Here is an 18258-nt window from a genome sequence, read left to right as displayed (position 1 = left end):
AGATAATTTTATTTTGTTTTGTTTTTTAAAGTACATATATTTGAAGTGATGACATGTGGAATGTAACAAAGAGACAGAATATTTAATTTATGTATGTAAGCATGAAGTGGACACTGGACTTATTAATGAATGACCTTACTCATCCAATTTGGCACGGACGGCTTTAACTTGCAAATAGTTTTGTAAAGCGTCAACAGACATCTCTCTGCCCAAACCAGATGCATTGAACCCACCGAAAGGAACTGCATGGTGGAAATCGTTATAAGTGTTTATCCAGACGGTACCTGCATTAACTCTATCAGCCACTTTTAGAGCGGTATTAATATTAGAGGTGTGAATACCGGCAGCCAACCCGTATTCAGAATCGTTTGCCATGTTAATGACTTCGTCCGTAGATTTAAATTTGGTAACGGTAACAACAGGGCCAAAGATTTCTTCCTTGACGATTCTCATGTCTTCCTTAACGTCACCGAAAACAGTTGGTTTAATGAAGTAACCCTTGCTACCTAATCTTTCACCACCGGTGATCAAAGTGGCACCTTCACTCTTACCAATGTCAACGTACTTCAAGATTTTGTTTAGTTGCATTTGAGAGGTTTGCGCACCTTGGAAAGTTGATTCATCGAATGGGTCGCCTACCTTGATGGATTCAGAGGCGGCCTTAAACTCTTCAATGAATTTGTCGTAAATAGATTCTTCCACATACACTCTTGAACCTGCACAGCAAACTTCACCAGAATTATAGTAGATACCTAGGATGATGTTTTGCACGGCTTTTTTCAATTCGGCGTCCGCGAAGACAATGTTTGGTGATTTACCACCCAATTCCAACGTCACTTTTTTCAAGCCTGCGGCTGCGGATTGATAAATGTGTCTACCCGTAGCCGTGGACCCTGTGAAGGCAACCTTCTTGATTTTTGGATGGTTAGTAATGGCCTCGCCCACAATCTTACCGAACCCAGACACAATGTTGATAACACCCGGAGGGATACCCGCTTGTGGAATGTATTTAGATACGTACAAAGCGGACAATGGAGTGGATTCGGCAGTCTTCAACACGACGGTGTTACCGGTGACCAAAGCAGGAGCAATTTTCCAGGCCCACATCAATAGTGGGAAATTCCAAGGGATTATTTGCCCACAAACACCCAAGGGCTGTCTTTTAGTGTATGAGAAATGCGTTCTGCCAGTATCAACCATCCTACCATCAATTTTATCAGCAAAGCCAGCGGAAGATTTCAAATAGTTAATGACTAGCTCAACATCACCTCTTGAGGAGGAGATAGCCTTACCGTTATCCAAAGTTTCGATAGAAGCAATGACGTCCTTATCTTGTTCAATTAATTCGGCCAACCTGTACAATGCCTTACCCCTGTTAATAGGGTCGATACCGTTCCAAGACCCATTGGAGAAGGCACGGTCAGCAGCTTGTACAGCCTCTTCCACATCGTCTTCTCTACCTTCATAAATGTGACATATTTCCTCTTCCGTGGAAGGGTTAACGACTTCGAAGGTCTTGTTCTGTTTAGAAGGAACGAACTTGTTGTTAATGAACAACCCTGTTGGTTGCTCATATTCCAACCCATTGGGTAGCTTGATAGGCACCGTCATAGGGAGGTGAGAGAAATATCTTAATTGCAGTCTCCCAATGGAGGATGCGGACGTCTTTAAGCAGAGCGTAGATCTACTAAACATTCTTAATTTATTTTAGTTATTGTATTTCGTGGTTGGTTTTTCAGATACTTGCAATTCGCAACAACCAAGAATTTTTGGGGGAAAGAGAGTGAAGTCAATTGTCACCGACAAACCCCCCCATTTATATAACCGCCGACCTTCCATTTTCATTACAAATTTCTCCTCATTCTGCTTACCTACACCCGCCCCTCATTTTTCACCTCTGATGGAGGTTGGAGAAAAAGATACCTCAAGACGGAAGTCCCGCATCGCCGGAAAACAGCCGTACCATCGTCCGGGCGGGGAATCATAGCAGACAAAAATGAGGGGGTAAAATGACATCATGTGCGGACGGTACTAAAGGACCGAATGAATGAATAAATGAATTGTTACACAAAACAGTGAAATAGTTACATACATTTAGTGGTTACATACATACTCTGTACTGCGTACGGGTATGATTATGGGGTTACAGGTTCGTGGCGGTTGGAGCAGGGGTGTCATCCAGCCAGAGGGTCGCCAGCGCGGGACATTGCTGCCGACAGAGGCCAGCAATCTGGAACAACTGCTGATAGTACAAGCTTGTGCTGTCACGATCGCGGCGCGGTGCTGTGATTGGGTTATTTCGTAGATCGAGGAATTTTACCGATCCTCGTGGGAGAGTTTTTGTTAACTTGTGCGCGTTTTGTAGGTTGTTGCCCGGCAGATGTAGCTCTTGCAAGAACGGTAGTTCCTTGGAGAGGTCTACTGGTAGATGTGTGAAGTCTCTAACATTAGTTATGGTTAGAGAATACAAGTTGGTGGACTTTAGAGAAGAGAATCGCGGCAAAGAGGAGGCGAGCCCGCCGTTAATCTCCAGAATTTGCAGAGAGGCGGGCCATTTTTGCCATTTGCTTAGTTGAGCGAAGCCCTCCAATTTTAGGATCTTTAGATTTTGGTAGGGGAAGACGAATTGATCATTCAACTTGTAATTTTGTAATTTGGATAACGCGCCTCCTGTATTTTTGATGGAAAGCGCTCTCAACGATGGGTTTTCAATCTTCGAGGATTCCACGATGGAGACTAGCGGGTTGCCATTGAGGTTTAAAATTTTCAGGTGGGGCAAGCAATTGATGTTTCTTACTCCCATTATGTTATTGTTGCTCAGGTCCAGGACTTCTATGGTCAACCAACCGCCCACAACAGAGTTGTTTGTTAGGATCAATTGTTCAAAATCGATGATACCGTTAATCTCGTTATTGGCAAGGTTCAGTTTTTTAATCCTGGACGATCCTATCCCTTCTAAGGATTGGATAGAGTTGTAAGAAAGGTTGACTTCTTGCAAATGGTGACAAAGTGACAAAAATTTTAAACTTGTATTCAAGAGGTTGTACGATAAATCGAGGCATTCTAGATCGTTGAATCCAACTAATGAACAGTGTGCACTCGTTATCTTGTTGTTTGAACAAAAGAGCTGAACAACGTTTAATGGTATACCTTCTAGTGTGTTCATTTCATTGTCATTAAGGTTTAACAATAATAAATTTGGTAGCAGTCTTTGCAAGCCAAACATATTCTTCAGTTTACCCTTTGATAGGTCAACTTTCAGGATTTTTTCCCAATCAGAATCATGGCTTGGAGAACCAGATAGCTTGCTAGTCAAGATTGATATTAGTTGCCTTTCAGTTTCATTGAACGAGGTGTTCACTTCAGAAATCGACGTAATATCTTCGACCCTTTCAGCGGGGAAAGTTTTTAGTTTCTTGCGGGTTTCCAGTAGATTGGAATTAGAGATTGAACGAGAGGTACGCATTTGTCCTTTCACCTTCGCTCTATTGTCACTTTTCGTAAAAAGGTCGTTAAACTTTGGTGTGTCCAGGGGCGTATCATCATTATTTGCTAAATTTTCTTCTTCTTGTATTATCTTTTGGTGGTAGCCAACGTCACCTGGTTTGCTACTGACAAATTCGTAAGCCTTTTTATCTAGAATTGAAGGTGCTTTACCCTTGGCGTGGGTATCTCCAGTTGGTACCACTGTGGTGAACTGGGACTGGTTGGAAGATGTATTGTCCAGAGAATGTGAACTCGACACATCTAAGCCTTGATTCAACGGCGGATCCCATGCACCATGTGTATGGTTGAACTGATACCCCAATTGGCCGGGAGATATAGTGTTCAATGGAGGTTTCTTAAGAACTTTTGAATTTTTGCCTGATTGAGTTTGAGAGGAGGACATAGATGACGAAGAAGAAAATTCAAAAGAATTGGAAGTGTCCACTTCGTCCTTTTTCGTTATGCCGTTATTGATATTGATATTGTTGCTATTGCCTGGATAAGAACCCACTAAATAATTCGATTTTTGCTTTTTTAATATTCCATCGAATACATCGTGAGCTTCAGCTGCTGGACCAGAATCGCTATCATCTGAAAACGATGATGACACCTTCTCACCATTAAAAAAATCTTTAGAATGCGAGATACTAATCGTATCATGGTTTTCATGGGCCTGCATGGTAGTAGTTTTATTCTTCATATCTAAATGTCTTTTAAATGTATTCGTTTCAAGTACACCAGATAAATCCTTAACCAGGTCGCTCACAATGAGGTCCGATTCAGGGACTTTGTTTGCAGTGCCAACACCGCCACCAACGTTGGTAGCACCACCACTACCAATGCCAGGGAAATATTGCTTCCATTGAGCCTCTTGATGAGATGTAGCAGTGGTGCCTGAGAACCCTGACGGCACTTTCTGATGCACAGTGCTATAATTGTTCAAAACTGTCATCGTAGGAGGTTTCTTGACAGAATCGGATATAGTGGGTTCCACAACTTGTGAAGTAAAGTTTGAGTCTTGAAAATCGTGGTTACTCTCATATTCCTTAAATACTTTACCATTGTTACTGTGCGCGTTCGAGCGTGGTTTTCGTGGTGAATTTATTGTTAGATTTTCCAGCTGGCTCGATAGTTCTGCCTCCTGCTCATTCATATCCATTTCCATGTCTTTTACAATTCCACCTACTCGGCAATCTTTTTATCTAAATATCGCTAAGCACTTCTGGCATCCCAAATACCCATCTATATCTATTCACCATCCGTTGTGCATTGGTAGTAGCGTTTCAGTAAACAAGCCAAGAGCACTACCCGCATGAGGCTTTTGGCGTTTGGCGTAACCCTCCTCGCGAAAAGAAACGGGACGCAAAAAAAAACAAATAAAACCAAAACAAAACAAAATAAGACAGAGCCCTAAGGAGCTACAAGGATCTTTTGAATACTTGATAGTGGATTGTAGGTGGAAACAGCGTCCAAATTGGAATAGATTGGTCAGAACAGAGCATTGATTTCAACTATGGACAGGGATATAAGCTACCAGCAGAACTATAATGCAACTGGGGCAGCTGCAGCTTCTTCAAGACAGCTTCCCACAGACAATAATGCGGATACAAATTTTTTAAAAGTAATGTCAGAATTCAAGTACAATTTTAACAGTCCATTGCCCACAACGACCCAATTCCCCACGCCGTATTCTTCTAATCAGTATCAACACACACAGGATCATTTTGCCAATACAGACGCGCCCAACAGTTCGAGCAACGAATCGTCATTAGTAGAGAATAGTATATTACCGCATCATCAGCAGATACAGCAACAACAACAGCAACAACAACATCAACAGCCGCAACAACAGCAACATTTAGGCTCACTTGTGCCTCCTGCAGTGACAAGAACGGACACGAGTGAGACTTTGGACGATATTAACGTTCAGCCTTCTTCTGTTTTACAGTTCGGGAACTCCTTGCCCAGCGAGTTTTTGGTTGCATCCCCAGAACAATTTAAGGAATTTTTATTGGACTCTCCGTCCACCAGTTTCAATTTCTTTCACAAGACGCCGGCAAAGACACCACTTCGATTTGTGACAGATTCTAGCGGTGCTCAGCAGAGCACCTCAGAGAACCCTAACCAACAACAGAATGTTTTTAGTAATGTGGATTTGAACAATCTTTTGAAAAGTAATGGGAAAACGCCCTCATCTTCATCCACGGGCGCATTTTCACGTACTCCTCTAAGTAAGATTGATATGAACCTCATGTTTAACCAACCGTTGGCGACGTCTCCATCAAAAAGGTTCTCCTCTTTGTCGTTGACACCGTATGGTAGAAAAATTTTGAGTGATGTCGGTACGCCTTATGCAAAGGCATTGATATCTTCCAACAGCGCGTTAGTGGATTTTCAAAAGGCAAGAAAAGATATAGCCGCTAGTGCGACGTCTATAGGACTGGAAAACGCTAACAACATCTTACAAAGAACACCGCTAAGATCCAACAATAAGAAATTATTTATTAAAACCCCCCAGGATACCATCAACAGCACTAGCACACTAACTAAGGACAATGAAAATAGACCAGACATATATGGCTCTTCGCCTACCACTATTCAATTAAATTCATCAATAACAAAATCTATTTCCAAACTGGATAACCCCAGGATTCCCTTGTTGGCTTCCAGGTCAGATACCATTCTAGATTCCAACGTGGATGATCAATTGTTTGATTTAGGGCTGACAAGGTTACCGTTATCACCAACACCGAATTGTAATTCTTTACATAGTACAACTGTAGGTGCATCTGCCCTACAAATTCCAGAACTACCTAAAATGGGGTCTTTTAGAAGCGATACAGGAGTTAATCTCACTTCAATCTCAAACACAGTTTCTTCCAAGAGCAAATCAGGTAATAACAATTCAAAAGGTAGAATCAAAAAAAATGGGAAAAAACCTTCCAAGTTCCAAATTATTGTGGCAAATATTGATCAGTTCAATCAAGATACATCATCGTCATCCTTAACATCATCACTGAATACAAATTCGAGTGCAGGGAATTCAAATTCAAATGTAGCAAAGAAGAGGGCAAGTAAACTCAAAAGGTCGCAGTCGTTACTTTCAGATTCCAGATCCAAATCACAGGCAAAGAAAAACTGCAATTCTAAATCTAATGGAAACTTATTCAACTCACAATAATAGTAACCGAATTTGCATCTCACATTTTCCATTTTTTAATCGAACAATTTCAAGCATTTTTCTCTCCTTCACTCAGTTTTTGCTTCATCCCTTTCAACATTTTTATTAAACAACGTATCAAAAAATATCTTAAACACAAAAAAAGAACGATTACACATTTATGGCACGAAGAACACATACACCAAACGAGGACAATTTTTACGTTTTATTTCATATCATTATTTTTTTTCTTTTCTTTACTACTAATCTGTGGTTTCATATTGTTCGTCAGGATGTTCATATATTAAGGAGTTTGAATTTATATACACATAATTACGTGGATAGGTAACTATTTCAACTAATATATTATAACTATCTTTAATTGATGTTACTGTTGGATTTCACACTATTTTCTCTCATCTCCGGGTAGCCCTCAAACCAATGCAGGCGTATCTCATTAATATGACATGACCGTTATTATGGCAAGGTGACCATCACATATATAGCATAGTGATTCAAAAAAAAAACGGCATTTTTAAAGGAATAGAGAAGATTCTTACAAAACAACCACTTTTTTTAACCCAACTTTTGAATTCACTTCATTATATCGGCTATTTTAAAGCTTTCCGTACTTATTCATCTACATAAGAATGCCTCTAGCAAACACGTTCGGAACGCACAATCTAGAAGCTCATCCCTTGCACATCCAGCCAGCGGTCCATATTAAACTTAGTAAGGAGGAAAGGTCTCACTATAAGGAGCAGCATCGTTCATTAAAGTATATTTCAAATTATGTTTCTGTTTTCGACCAAGCGATAAGTGATAATATTGACTCTAGGATTAGGAAAGAGAATGAAGCCTTACTGAAAAAATATTACGAATCAAGAAAACCTTTCACTTTTACTAGTTTTAGGCAAGGAAGCGTAATCAGTTCTTCTGATTCTTCTACAGGTTTCACCGAGAGAACAAAAACCTATTGTTTTTTGAACGATTTCGTCAGTAATTGTGTGAACGAGGTGGACCCATATACACTAAAGATGACAGTGAGGAATAGACATACTGCGCTGAATATGGATAACCTCGATGATGAACGTAAGAGCAAAGATGACATATGTGATTTTGAAGACAATACTGACGAGGAGTGTAATGGCAGGTCCGGTGGTGCTTTCCATTATTCATCAGAAAGACTAGAAATTCTTCGCTCACATTCGACAAGATCGTATTTTAAATATTATAAGAAGCTTTTGACGGTAGACCTAAGAGACAGTGATGTTCTGAAAAGGCATAACTTATGGATGCCAATGATTACCAGAAGATTTAGGTTTCTATTAGTATCGAGTGCAAAACCGGAAGATGTAAGGTCGACAACGCCAGTACCAACATTTTTGCAACCAGATTTAGACATTTTTAAGAACAAGACATGTCCACTCTTCATCAATGGTACAGATTGTGTTCCTAGGAGTTATGACACCTTTTCGGGTTCTTCTGTCGTCGCTTCAGTTTTTTCAGAATATAAACTCCCCTCGCTTTCATATCACTGTTCTGTCGAGCTGAACGATCAATTATTCATTGCCGGGGGTTTGATGGCATGCCATAGATATGATGAAGAAGCGCCTGATTTAAACGACTTTTACGTGGATGGCATAAAAAATTTACCACCACCACTAATACCAGAGCTAGTTAATAACCCGTCCATGATCCCTAATCCTCACTTGTATTGTTTTTCCTTAACTTCTTCTAGATTAACAAGACCTGATATTTCAGGTTACTTTCCACCCCCACTGGTGTGCACTCAGGGTTGTAAATTGACGGAAAGACATATCTTTTTTTATGGTGGATTTGAGATCAAGTCGGAAACCCAAGTCGATGATAAGGGAAGATATTTCATAAGAAAGAGAGCTTTCTTGAACAATACTGGTTATATCCTAGATACAGTAACGTTCAATTTCTCAAAAATTGAATTAGTGGCCCCTCCGTACCAGTTTGCAATTTACAATAACTTCTCGCCAAGATTCGGTCATATGCAAGCATCAGTAAGTAATTCTAACAATATGTCCAACGAAAATATTATAGCAAATACGAAAGGAAAAAGGTCGGTTAGCCCATATCGTCGAGGTAGTGCGGATCACAAAATAGATGATTTAGTAGGTTCGCCTGAAAGCAGGGACTGTTTAGAGGTTGATCCAATGCCACCAGTAACAAACCCGAGGTCCACAGATAGCCTCCCTCCCAAACACTGTAATGCAGCAACGCACACCTGCTGCTCTGTTAATACCATTGTGATCTTTGGAGGTTATTGTCAGACTGGTGATGACAAGTATGAAGCTATGAATGACATGTGGAAGATAGATATCCCCGTAATTTCTCGTGGGAAACGTAATTACTATAAATTCGCAGATACTGTCACTGCTACTAAAATTCCTATTATCGATGACCCAGAATTATGGCCAAGCAGGAGAGCATTTTCAGCGTGCTGTGTACCAGATTATTTTACCAAGGATGTTGAACCCATAGAAACTAGACTGCTGAGAAATTTGAAGAATGATTTCTCCATAGATTTGGAAATTCGGCCAGGAAATAAGCCATCTCAACCACTTTTTCCGAATATTCCACATTCAAGGAAGGAAAAGAAGAGTGGGCGCGATAGTATGCATATTTCCAGTTCTGGTAATAGTACTAGTGAAGACACTTCGTCAAAGTCTACCAGGAATACCACTTCTAGCCCTCCTACAAGCCCTAAACATACACCACCACTGAATGCACCAAAAAAGTGTACACCATTTGGAAGAACTGTTGCGTTCCACGGAGGTTCTGATGGCTGTAATGTTAACAGCGATATGTGGTGGTTTGACTTCGATTCCGAAACCTGGACGAAGGTAGACCTGTATGCCAAAACACAAGATGAATCTGACGGCTTGGTACCTATCAACTTATGTATGGTAGGGCACTCAATGACAACTGTAGGCCATAAGGCTGTGTTTATTGGGGGTCTACGGCAAGGTGATGTTGACCGAATATACCGAGATGAAACACTTCCTGAAGAAATAATTTCGGGTGTTCCACTCGGCAGTGGTGTTATAAATGTTGTGGATTTAAATACGCAATGCCTTCAAGGTTGCAAGCTTATACGGAATGATGGAGATACTAAAGAATCTGTTATTATGGATCCTCATGTCGGCACACCCCACCAGGTGCTGACTGTAGCAGGTACAATAGAACTGGTTAAAGGAACCATGACTTTAATAGGAGGTGTAGTAGCCAGTCGCCAAGACATTTCGAGCCTTTACTTGAGGGGAGCTGTTTTACAATTCATTCTACCGAGCATGAATCTGGCCAACTAATTAATTCCGCGGGGCGGGGTTCGGATAATTCTTATGTGACAAGAGTGACTAAAGGAAAACGAGAAAATTTTTTCGTGGAACTTGAAAAAAAAAAAAAAGAAAACAGAACAAGTGAATAGATAAAAAAAGGTTCTGGCTGCACCATACAACGATAGTAGCGTGTTCTGTGTCTCTCCCAGTCATAAAATATATTTAAAAGTTGTTGCACATTTGCATTTACAAAGGTAGTATTTAGTGATTGTGCGTACAGTTAACTCGAAAACAACTTTAATTAGTACAAGAAAAAAAAGTTTATTCCGTTCAATTATTATTGAAATATAAACTATCATATTGCGATAATCAACAAAAAGAACCTAGGTACAGCCTTCTGATATAAACATTTAAGCTTTAGTTTATTACTGTGTTATAATTTTTAAGGGTTTAACAGCCGTATTTCAGTTTTTAAAATAAGAAAAAGAAAAACTATTGAGGAAAAATAAAAGTTATGTTAAGTCCTGAACGTAGACCATCCATGGCAGAACGTCGCCCATCTTTTTTTAGTTTTACCCAAAATCCAAGCCCTTTAGTGGTCCCACATTTAGCTGGGATTGAAGACCCTTTACCAGTTACTACCCCAGATAAAGTTGATGTTCTTATCGCAGGGACTGGTATGGTAGAGAGTGTACTCGCTGCTGCGTTGGCCTGGCAAGGTTCCAATGTTCTCCATATTGATAAGAATGATTACTACGGAGACACTTCAGCCACATTAACTGTAGAACAAATCAAAAGATGGGTAAATGAGGTTAATGAGGGCTCAGTAAGTTGTTACAAAAATGCAAAATTATATGTATCCACACTTATCGGTAATGGCAAATATTCTTCAAGGGATTTCGGTATCGACCTTTCTCCGAAGATTCTATTTGCTAAGTCTGATTTATTGTCAATTTTAATTAAATCAAGAGTTCACCAATACTTGGAATTTCAATCTTTATCTAATTTCCACACTTATGAAAATGACTGTTTCGAAAAGCTAACAAATACAAAGCAAGAAATATTCACGGATCAAAATCTACCATTAATGACTAAAAGGAATTTAATGAAATTCATCAAATTTGTACTCAACTGGGAAGCACAAACAGACATATGGCAGCCGTATGCGGAGAGAACCATGTCTGATTTTTTGGTGGAAAAATTCAAATTGGAAAAACCACAAGTTTTCGAATTAATTTTCTCAATTGGGTTATGTTATGATCTCAACGTAAAAGTACCAGAAGCTTTACAAAGGATTCGTCGATATCTAACTAGTTTTGACGTTTATGGCCCATTCCCTGCGCTGTGCTCCAAGTATGGTGGGCCAGGTGAATTATCGCAAGGGTTTTGTAGATCTGCCGCTGTAGGCGGTGCTACCTACAAACTTAATGAGAAATTAGTATCCTTCAACCCTACAACCAAAGTGGCGACATTCCAAGATGGCTCTAAAGTGGAAGTTTCAGAGAAAGTAATAATATCACCTACACAAGCTCCTAAAGATAGCAAGCATGTTCCCCAACAACAGTACCAAGTCCATCGTTTGACCTGTATAGTTGAAAATCCCTGTACTGAATGGTTCAACGAAGGTGAATCTGCCGCCATGGTAGTCTTCCCTCCGGGCTCCTTAAAGTCTGGTAATAAGGAGGTAGTACAGGCCTTTATTCTCGGTGCTGGCAGCGAAATTTGTCCAGAAGGAACTATTGTATGGTATTTATCAACCACAGAACAAGGCCCACGTGCTGAAATGGACATTGATGCCGCTTTAGAAGCTATGGAAATGGCTCTTCTAAGGGAATCTTCTTCGGGTTTAGAGAACGACGACGAAATTGTTCAACTAACAGGCAATGGTCATACAATAGTAAATTCGGTTAAGTTAGGCCAATCTTTCAAGGAGTATGTTCCTAGGGAGAGATTACAGTTTTTGTTTAAGCTTTATTACACCCAGTACACATCTACGCCTCCGTTTGGTGTAGTCAACTCCTCTTTCTTTGATGCCAATCAAGATTTAGAAAAGAAGTATATTCCCGGTGCGAGTGATAATGGCGTCATATATACAACCATGCCTTCTGCTGAGATATCATATGATGAAGTAGTCACCGCAGCCAAAGTCCTATACGAAAAGATAGTTGGCAGTGATGATGATTTCTTCGATCTAGATTTTGAAGATGAAGATGAAATACAGGCTGGCGGCGTTGCCAATGCGGAACAATTTGAAAGCGCCATAGACGACGACGACGATGTTAATATGGAGGGTTCCGGTGAATTTGTAGGTGAAATGGAGATATGACGATCAAGACATATTCTATTAGTGTTTTTTCCCTTCAGGAAACGGTGATTAACATCTACTTACAGGTTAATGAATAGTATATATATATATATAGGAAAAAAAATTCTTCGTCATGTATATACGTACCTCATTATTGAGGTATTGGGAATGTTGCAGTTGGATAAGTAGAGACAAAGCTTGTACATCTTTGCGTATTAATTAATTGTATATTGTTATTTGTCGGATTTGCTTGGCCCTGCAACAGTGATATAAAAGAAAATCACAGCACTGTTTTTCCCTCTCATTTGCATCCGTACCTCTACTACATCTTCACATTTCTGCTGCGAAATTATTTATAGTCATTCATTTTTGGTAAATAGTAATCCGAAAACCTTACCCGCAAGCAAACTTTCAAGCAAAGTTGCAATTTGCAAAATTTCATTGAATTCTCTACAAGAGATATTATAAAAGTTAAGTCATCTCTTAGGACAGATTTATAGTTTCTGCTTGTTCAATTGTTTTTTCCCATTCAAACTCTTCACGGAGCAGTTTAATTATCTACTGTCGAAGAAGTCAAAAACTAGACTATATATTATTGGAAAAAAAAATGTCTGACGTTGAAGAAGTCGTTGAAGTTCAAGAAGAAACTGTTGTTGAACAAACCGCTGAAGTTACCATCGAAGATGCTTTAAAGGTTGTCTTGAGAACCGCTTTGGTCCACGATGGTCTAGCTAGAGGTTTGAGAGAATCTACCAAGGCTTTGACCAGAGGTGAAGCTTTATTGGTTGTTTTGGTCAGCTCCGTTACTGAAGCCAACATCATCAAGTTGGTTGAAGGTTTGGCTAACGATCCAGAAAACAAGGTCCCATTAATCAAGGTTGCCGACGCTAAGCAATTAGGTGAATGGGCTGGTTTGGGTAAGATCGACCGTGAAGGTAACGCTAGAAAGGTTGTCGGTGCTTCCGTTGTTGTCGTCAAGAACTGGGGTGCTGAAACTGATGAATTGTCCATGATCATGGAACACTTCTCCCAACAATAAATGGAGTAATTGCCATTAATTTTTTCTAGAATTAGAATACATAATAATATATAGTTAAAACTTTATTTAATTGTAAATTATATGTTATAAAATTACTAAATGCTGAATGGTCTTTTGTCTTTTCTGCGATATGGAATATTGACTTAAAAAAATAAAGGGATGTCGTTTGTTGGATTTTTGTAGCGATTCTCTTCATCCTCATATTTTTTATTGTTATTGTTGTTTTCTTCAGATGGTAGTTTAATTTCTTTACCATTCAATTGCAGCAAATTGTCATTAGAAGCTTCATTACCTCCATCCGTACCATATCTTTTTCTTGTAATAGATTTCTTGAAATTGCCACGATTACCAAATTCATTAGTCTCCATTAAGAGCTCTATTTCTGTCTGTGCTACCTCATCGATGGATTCTTTTTCCAACATGCAAACCTCGATTACTATACCAGGATAATCCTTGGGTAGTTGCAGTTGACGAACACTACTTAATCGGTTATTCGAAGGTCTTGTAGTATCAGTGATAATGACATCATCTGTTTGACTTAGAATATTTACACTTAATACACCATGAACATCCATTCTAAACAGTACTTTGCTTGCAATTTTAGTACTCTTCCTGATTTTATCAAATGAGGTGAAATCAAAGAACCCGATTACGGCAGAACCATCCATTACTGTTGTAGAATCTCCGTCAAATACTTGTAACTTCTCTAGTATCGATCTGTTACTGGGCAATTTTATTTTTGAGAATCCTAGCTGAGATTTGGATATCAAAGCAAATACATTCTCATCATTTGCCTCAGTCTTCGCATATACATAGCACTCTTTGCATCCAATTTCCTTCAAATCCTTCAAAGCTGAATGAAGGGCTTCACCCTTAATAATTGCCTCAAAGCATATCCTTTCTCTATCTAGTTCTAACCCATTAGTATCGAAATCCTTAATTAAGTAGGTAGAGTATTCCACTCTCTCAGAGATAAATGAGTCTTCAAATATTAGCACAAAAGGCGATCCATGTCCATCATAAGATAAAGTACACTCGACAATGTCATCTGAATTCCTGTTCATCACGCTAACACTATCTAAGATATGATTTATTTTCACACAAAGCTTCATGTGGTCCTCAGTTTCATTTCTATATGAATAAGACATAAACAGCTCTCGAGACAGTAGTAATTGAATTCTTATCACATGGTTGTTTTCCCTGACAAATGATAGGCCATCAGCGTCTATGAATATAAGCACATCGTCTTTAGAACCGAAAGGTGTCAAGCAACTTAAAGCAGTTGTGATGTGTTCTAAGTGCACCGTTGAGGCAGAAAATTTGTTCGCTAGTTCACTATTGATTCGCATAATTGAAATGCTTCAACTATTTTGTTTCCACACCGTTCTGTTGGATTGATTTTGTATAATCACATTTTCACCGGTAATGTTAACTTTCGTTACGCGTCTCCAGTCACCTTATTGTTTGTGTAAGAAAACCTTAATGAAAAACCAAAACATATCGAAGATGCTTCAGTTGTGTATGTAAACTTATTATATATTACTTATCAACTTGCAGAAAAAATGTCAATTACAATGCTCTAAACTATATCTCTTCTTTGACCTAACACCACCCCTTCAGTAGCTTGAGATGCACCTTTCATATAACCGTATTCAAAAGTACTCCATCCAGCACCCTCCCGTAGATGCTTTGGTTTGGACCTGACCGGGGGTCTCGGCTTCCTTGTTGACAGTTGCGGTCCCAGAACTGGAAATCTATCCGGATGTTTTTTGTTGGCGTAACGAGACAAGGACTTCAACGTTTGGAAAACAATGGCTGGATCCTTTTTTTCAAAAAGATCTATAGTCTGAAATAATTCATCTTCTGGCACACCATATACCCTCGAAAACGATAAGAATTGGGAAATTTGATCCATTTGAACAAATGGCATTTTAGAGTTTTTCCAACTAATATGGCTGGCTTCTCCTGTGTCTGCTTCATATAAAATATTTGCTAACTTACATAGGACTGTTCCATCTTTCAAGCATTCCAGTAAGTCTTCAGGAGGAACTGTCTCTTTCAGAACGGATTTAAATACCCATGTTTTAATATGCTGCACTGCTTCCGGTGAAAACTTGCTTTCTCTTAGTTGCCTTAAATCTTCATCTAAGGATGTGACATCAGCCTTCTTATCATAACTCATTGGTAAACTTTTGATTGTACATTCACCAAGTCATTTACTTCAAATACCACTTTATCTCATGGCGTTAATACATGCGTTTAAACTCCTTTTGGAACTCCACGGGTGTCCAATAACACGTGGTGAATGGGTGTTTAGCTTTTGCTACAATGACAACCCATGGTATGAAGAATATACTGTTGTAATCCAAGTAGTATTCTATTATTACCGTAAGATAGTACTGATTATATCTTTTGATTTTTTATGATCCTGTGATAAGGATCCATTTCGACAATAACTTCAATCCATGGGGGCGACATTTATATTTTTGTGCCCGAATTGCTGACACCTTCAAAAAATGAATAAGTGTCATTATTTTGGAACCATGGTGAAACAAAAGCGCAATGCTTTTCAAAACATCATTTGACCTCTCTGATTTATATATGTAAAGGGAGTAATTATGTTGCCTATTAATGTCTTTTTTTTATCTTGGGTTTTTGCTTTACTGGCACTCTTCCGGCAGACACACGCTATTTCCATTAACAGCTCTACTTTTCAGGTTTCTAACTCTTTTACGCTGCTAAACAACGCATCAAAACTATTCTCAGTACCGTTCGATGTATCCACTAAGGAATATTTAAAGACTTCAGCACTGTTGACCTGTGTTAGAGACTCGCAGTTTTCTGCATCGTATTTTGAAGCTGCATTCTTCCCAAAAAATAGTACTATTTTCTTTGACATTGAAGCACAAACAATTATGAGTGAAAACATAACCATTAAGGCAGAATTGATTGCATACGGTCTCAATGTTTATACCAAAGTTTTTGATCTATGTGGAATACAAGATAATTTATTATGCCCGTTGAAGCCAGGGAATATAGAACTCATAGGAAGCTATTATGTAGAAACAGCAGTAGCTAGCCAAATTCCAAGTATAGCATATAATATCCCTGATTTGGACGCGTATATTGTGGTGTCAGCATACTCCACTACCGATAAAGAATTCATCAAACCTTTAGCATGTGTTCAAGTGATGCTATCAAATGGTAGAACAGTTCAAACAGAGTACTTGTCATGGAATCTAGTGATTTTGACAATTTTCGGAATTATGTTTTCAGTTGTTTATTCTTTGCAAGGTTACACAGTTACTTCGACACGCCTGGCGTCATATTCAATCTCATTGGTTTTATATTTCCAAAATTTGGCTATCCTAGCAATGATTAGTGTATCATTTTTGCCGCCTATTGTCGCTGCATGGACTCAAAATTTCCAATGGTCAACGGGAATAATAAAGATAAATTTTATGCAGCACTTATTTGACTGGTATATTGTCGCCACATCCGGGTCCCCCACTGTTGTATATCACAATAAAGAAGTTCTATCGATCAGCGTTCAAAAAAGATCCTTGAACAGTAAAATCATATCCGCATCAAGTAATTTAAATGGTGTTGAAAGCTCTCAAAGGGATAATTTATTGTACACTTCAAATCTAAGAAATGCCAATGACTACTTATCAAAAATCTTAGTACTAAGGGGTATCAAAAGGGTGTCTTACAAGGCTGGAATTGAAATATCGAATTTCTTCTTGACGGGATTCTCCTTCTTTATTGTCTTTATTGGTATGGTAATATTAGGGTTTATCATTTTTAAAACATCTTTGAAAGTAATTCAGAGGTTTAAAATTAAGACGACCAGATATTTACACTTCCATATACATTGGAGCGCACTTTTACAGGGAACATTATATCGAGTGGTATTCATAATATATTCCGAGATATCTCTTTTAGCACTTTGGGAGTTCACTCAAAAAGACTCAGCAGCTACCTTAGTGGAAGCAATTGTTGTTTTCATTTTGATGACAGTCTTGTTATTATCTGCAAGCGTTAGAATATGGAGACAGATGGTCAAGTCTGAGAAAATTTTTGGCCAACCAAGCTATTTACTTTTCAGTGACTCAAAATTTCTAAACAAGTTTGGCTTTCTTTACTCTCAATTTAAGTCTACAAAGGTATGGTGGTTAATGATTACATCCGCATACATGCTTATTAGGTCCATCCTAGTGGGAGCTCTACAAACGCACGGAAAATCTCAATCAATTGGTGTCTTTTTAAATGAAGCGATCTATCTCATCCTTTTGTGCTGGATGCAACCTTATATGGACAAAACAACCAACTGCTTCAATATTAGTATCCATTCACTGAATTTAATGAATGCCTTTTTTTTCTTATTTTTTAGTAACTTATTTCAACAGCCCATTGCTGTTTCTTCTTTCATGGGACTAATTTTCTTTTTTCTGAATGCTGCGTTTTCCTTGTATCTATTTATTTTCATATTGGTGTGCTTTGCGATGGCGATATATTACAAGCACCCTGATACGAGGTACAAACCCATTGATGACCAAAGACGATCGTTCTTGAAAAATGAAATGGATGATGATGCAGTTTATGAATTAGTGCCAGAACTGCACGAAATGAAGAAGGCTGTTCTCGAATGCAACGGCATTCAAAGGCCGCAAATTAATAAGATTGATCTTTGTAAACAAAATTCAAACTGTGAATATCTGTATATGTGAATAAAAAAAATCATGAATGATACGTCTGCTAGAATTTGCCTTCCTGCAAAATTTCTGAATTTGGAATTTGGAAGGTTCTAAGGCCATCTCGGAACTAAAAATATAATCTCCGGAGTATCTCCAACGAGGAAAACATAAAGCGTTGCTAAGGCATGATAGAGGTTCCAGATAAAGAAAATGTAGTGAAACGCACAGAGCTGGTGAAATATCACTTCTGACCTTGCTAA

General features: G+C 38.8%; 9 protein-coding genes across 9 annotated transcripts; 5 read left to right on the top strand and 4 right to left on the bottom strand.

Moving 5' to 3' along the window:
- Positions 1-135: 135 nt before the first annotated feature.
- ALD4 (aldehyde dehydrogenase (NADP(+)) ALD4) lies at positions 136-1695 on the bottom strand (the record flags this gene model as incomplete). Its single annotated transcript, XM_033913588.1, has 1 exon — positions 136-1695. One exon carries the CDS (start codon positions 1693-1695, stop codon positions 136-138), a length of 1560 nt encoding a protein of 519 aa, XP_033769479.1.
- Positions 1696-2143: 448 nt separating this feature from the next.
- On the bottom strand, positions 2144-4651 carry NUD1 (Nud1p; the record flags this gene model as incomplete). The annotated part of the gene is made up of 1 exon (XM_033913587.1): positions 2144-4651. One exon carries the CDS (start codon positions 4649-4651, stop codon positions 2144-2146), a length of 2508 nt encoding a protein of 835 aa, XP_033769478.1.
- Positions 4652-4999: 348 nt separating this feature from the next.
- Positions 5000-6667, top strand: NDD1 (Ndd1p; the record flags this gene model as incomplete). The annotated part of the gene is made up of 1 exon (XM_033913586.1): positions 5000-6667. One exon carries the CDS (start codon positions 5000-5002, stop codon positions 6665-6667), a length of 1668 nt encoding a protein of 555 aa, XP_033769477.1.
- A 629-nt stretch (positions 6668-7296) lies between these two features.
- On the top strand, positions 7297-9987 carry GPB1 (Gpb1p; the record flags this gene model as incomplete). The annotated part of the gene is made up of 1 exon (XM_033913585.1): positions 7297-9987. The coding sequence occupies one exon, from the start codon at positions 7297-7299 to the stop codon at positions 9985-9987; it is 2691 nt and encodes an 896-aa protein (XP_033769476.1).
- A 484-nt stretch (positions 9988-10471) lies between these two features.
- On the top strand, positions 10472-12283 carry MRS6 (GTPase-activating protein MRS6; the record flags this gene model as incomplete). Its single annotated transcript, XM_033913584.1, has 1 exon — positions 10472-12283. The coding sequence occupies one exon, from the start codon at positions 10472-10474 to the stop codon at positions 12281-12283; it is 1812 nt and encodes a 603-aa protein (XP_033769475.1).
- A 586-nt stretch (positions 12284-12869) lies between these two features.
- Positions 12870-13301, top strand: RPS12 (40S ribosomal protein eS12; the record flags this gene model as incomplete). Its single annotated transcript, XM_033913583.1, has 1 exon — positions 12870-13301. The coding sequence occupies one exon, from the start codon at positions 12870-12872 to the stop codon at positions 13299-13301; it is 432 nt and encodes a 143-aa protein (XP_033769474.1).
- Positions 13302-13444: 143 nt separating this feature from the next.
- On the bottom strand, positions 13445-14650 carry RAD17 (Rad17p; the record flags this gene model as incomplete). The annotated part of the gene is made up of 1 exon (XM_033913582.1): positions 13445-14650. The coding sequence occupies one exon, from the start codon at positions 14648-14650 to the stop codon at positions 13445-13447; it is 1206 nt and encodes a 401-aa protein (XP_033769473.1).
- Positions 14651-14880: 230 nt separating this feature from the next.
- On the bottom strand, positions 14881-15483 carry SCP1 (Scp1p; the record flags this gene model as incomplete). Its single annotated transcript, XM_033913581.1, has 1 exon — positions 14881-15483. The coding sequence occupies one exon, from the start codon at positions 15481-15483 to the stop codon at positions 14881-14883; it is 603 nt and encodes a 200-aa protein (XP_033769472.1).
- Positions 15484-15919: 436 nt separating this feature from the next.
- SPAR_O04670 (putative flavin adenine dinucleotide transporter) lies at positions 15920-18031 on the top strand (the record flags this gene model as incomplete). Its single annotated transcript, XM_033913580.1, has 1 exon — positions 15920-18031. One exon carries the CDS (start codon positions 15920-15922, stop codon positions 18029-18031), a length of 2112 nt encoding a protein of 703 aa, XP_033769471.1.
- Positions 18032-18258: the final 227 nt, after the last annotated feature.

The sequence above is a fragment of the Saccharomyces paradoxus genome, chromosome XV (genome assembly GCF_002079055.1).
Source record: "Saccharomyces paradoxus chromosome XV, complete sequence".
NCBI lineage: Eukaryota > Fungi > Ascomycota > Saccharomycetes > Saccharomycetales > Saccharomycetaceae > Saccharomyces > Saccharomyces paradoxus.
The sequence above is the reverse complement of the archived record's forward strand: the minus strand, read 5'-3'. Positions and strand labels throughout refer to the sequence as shown.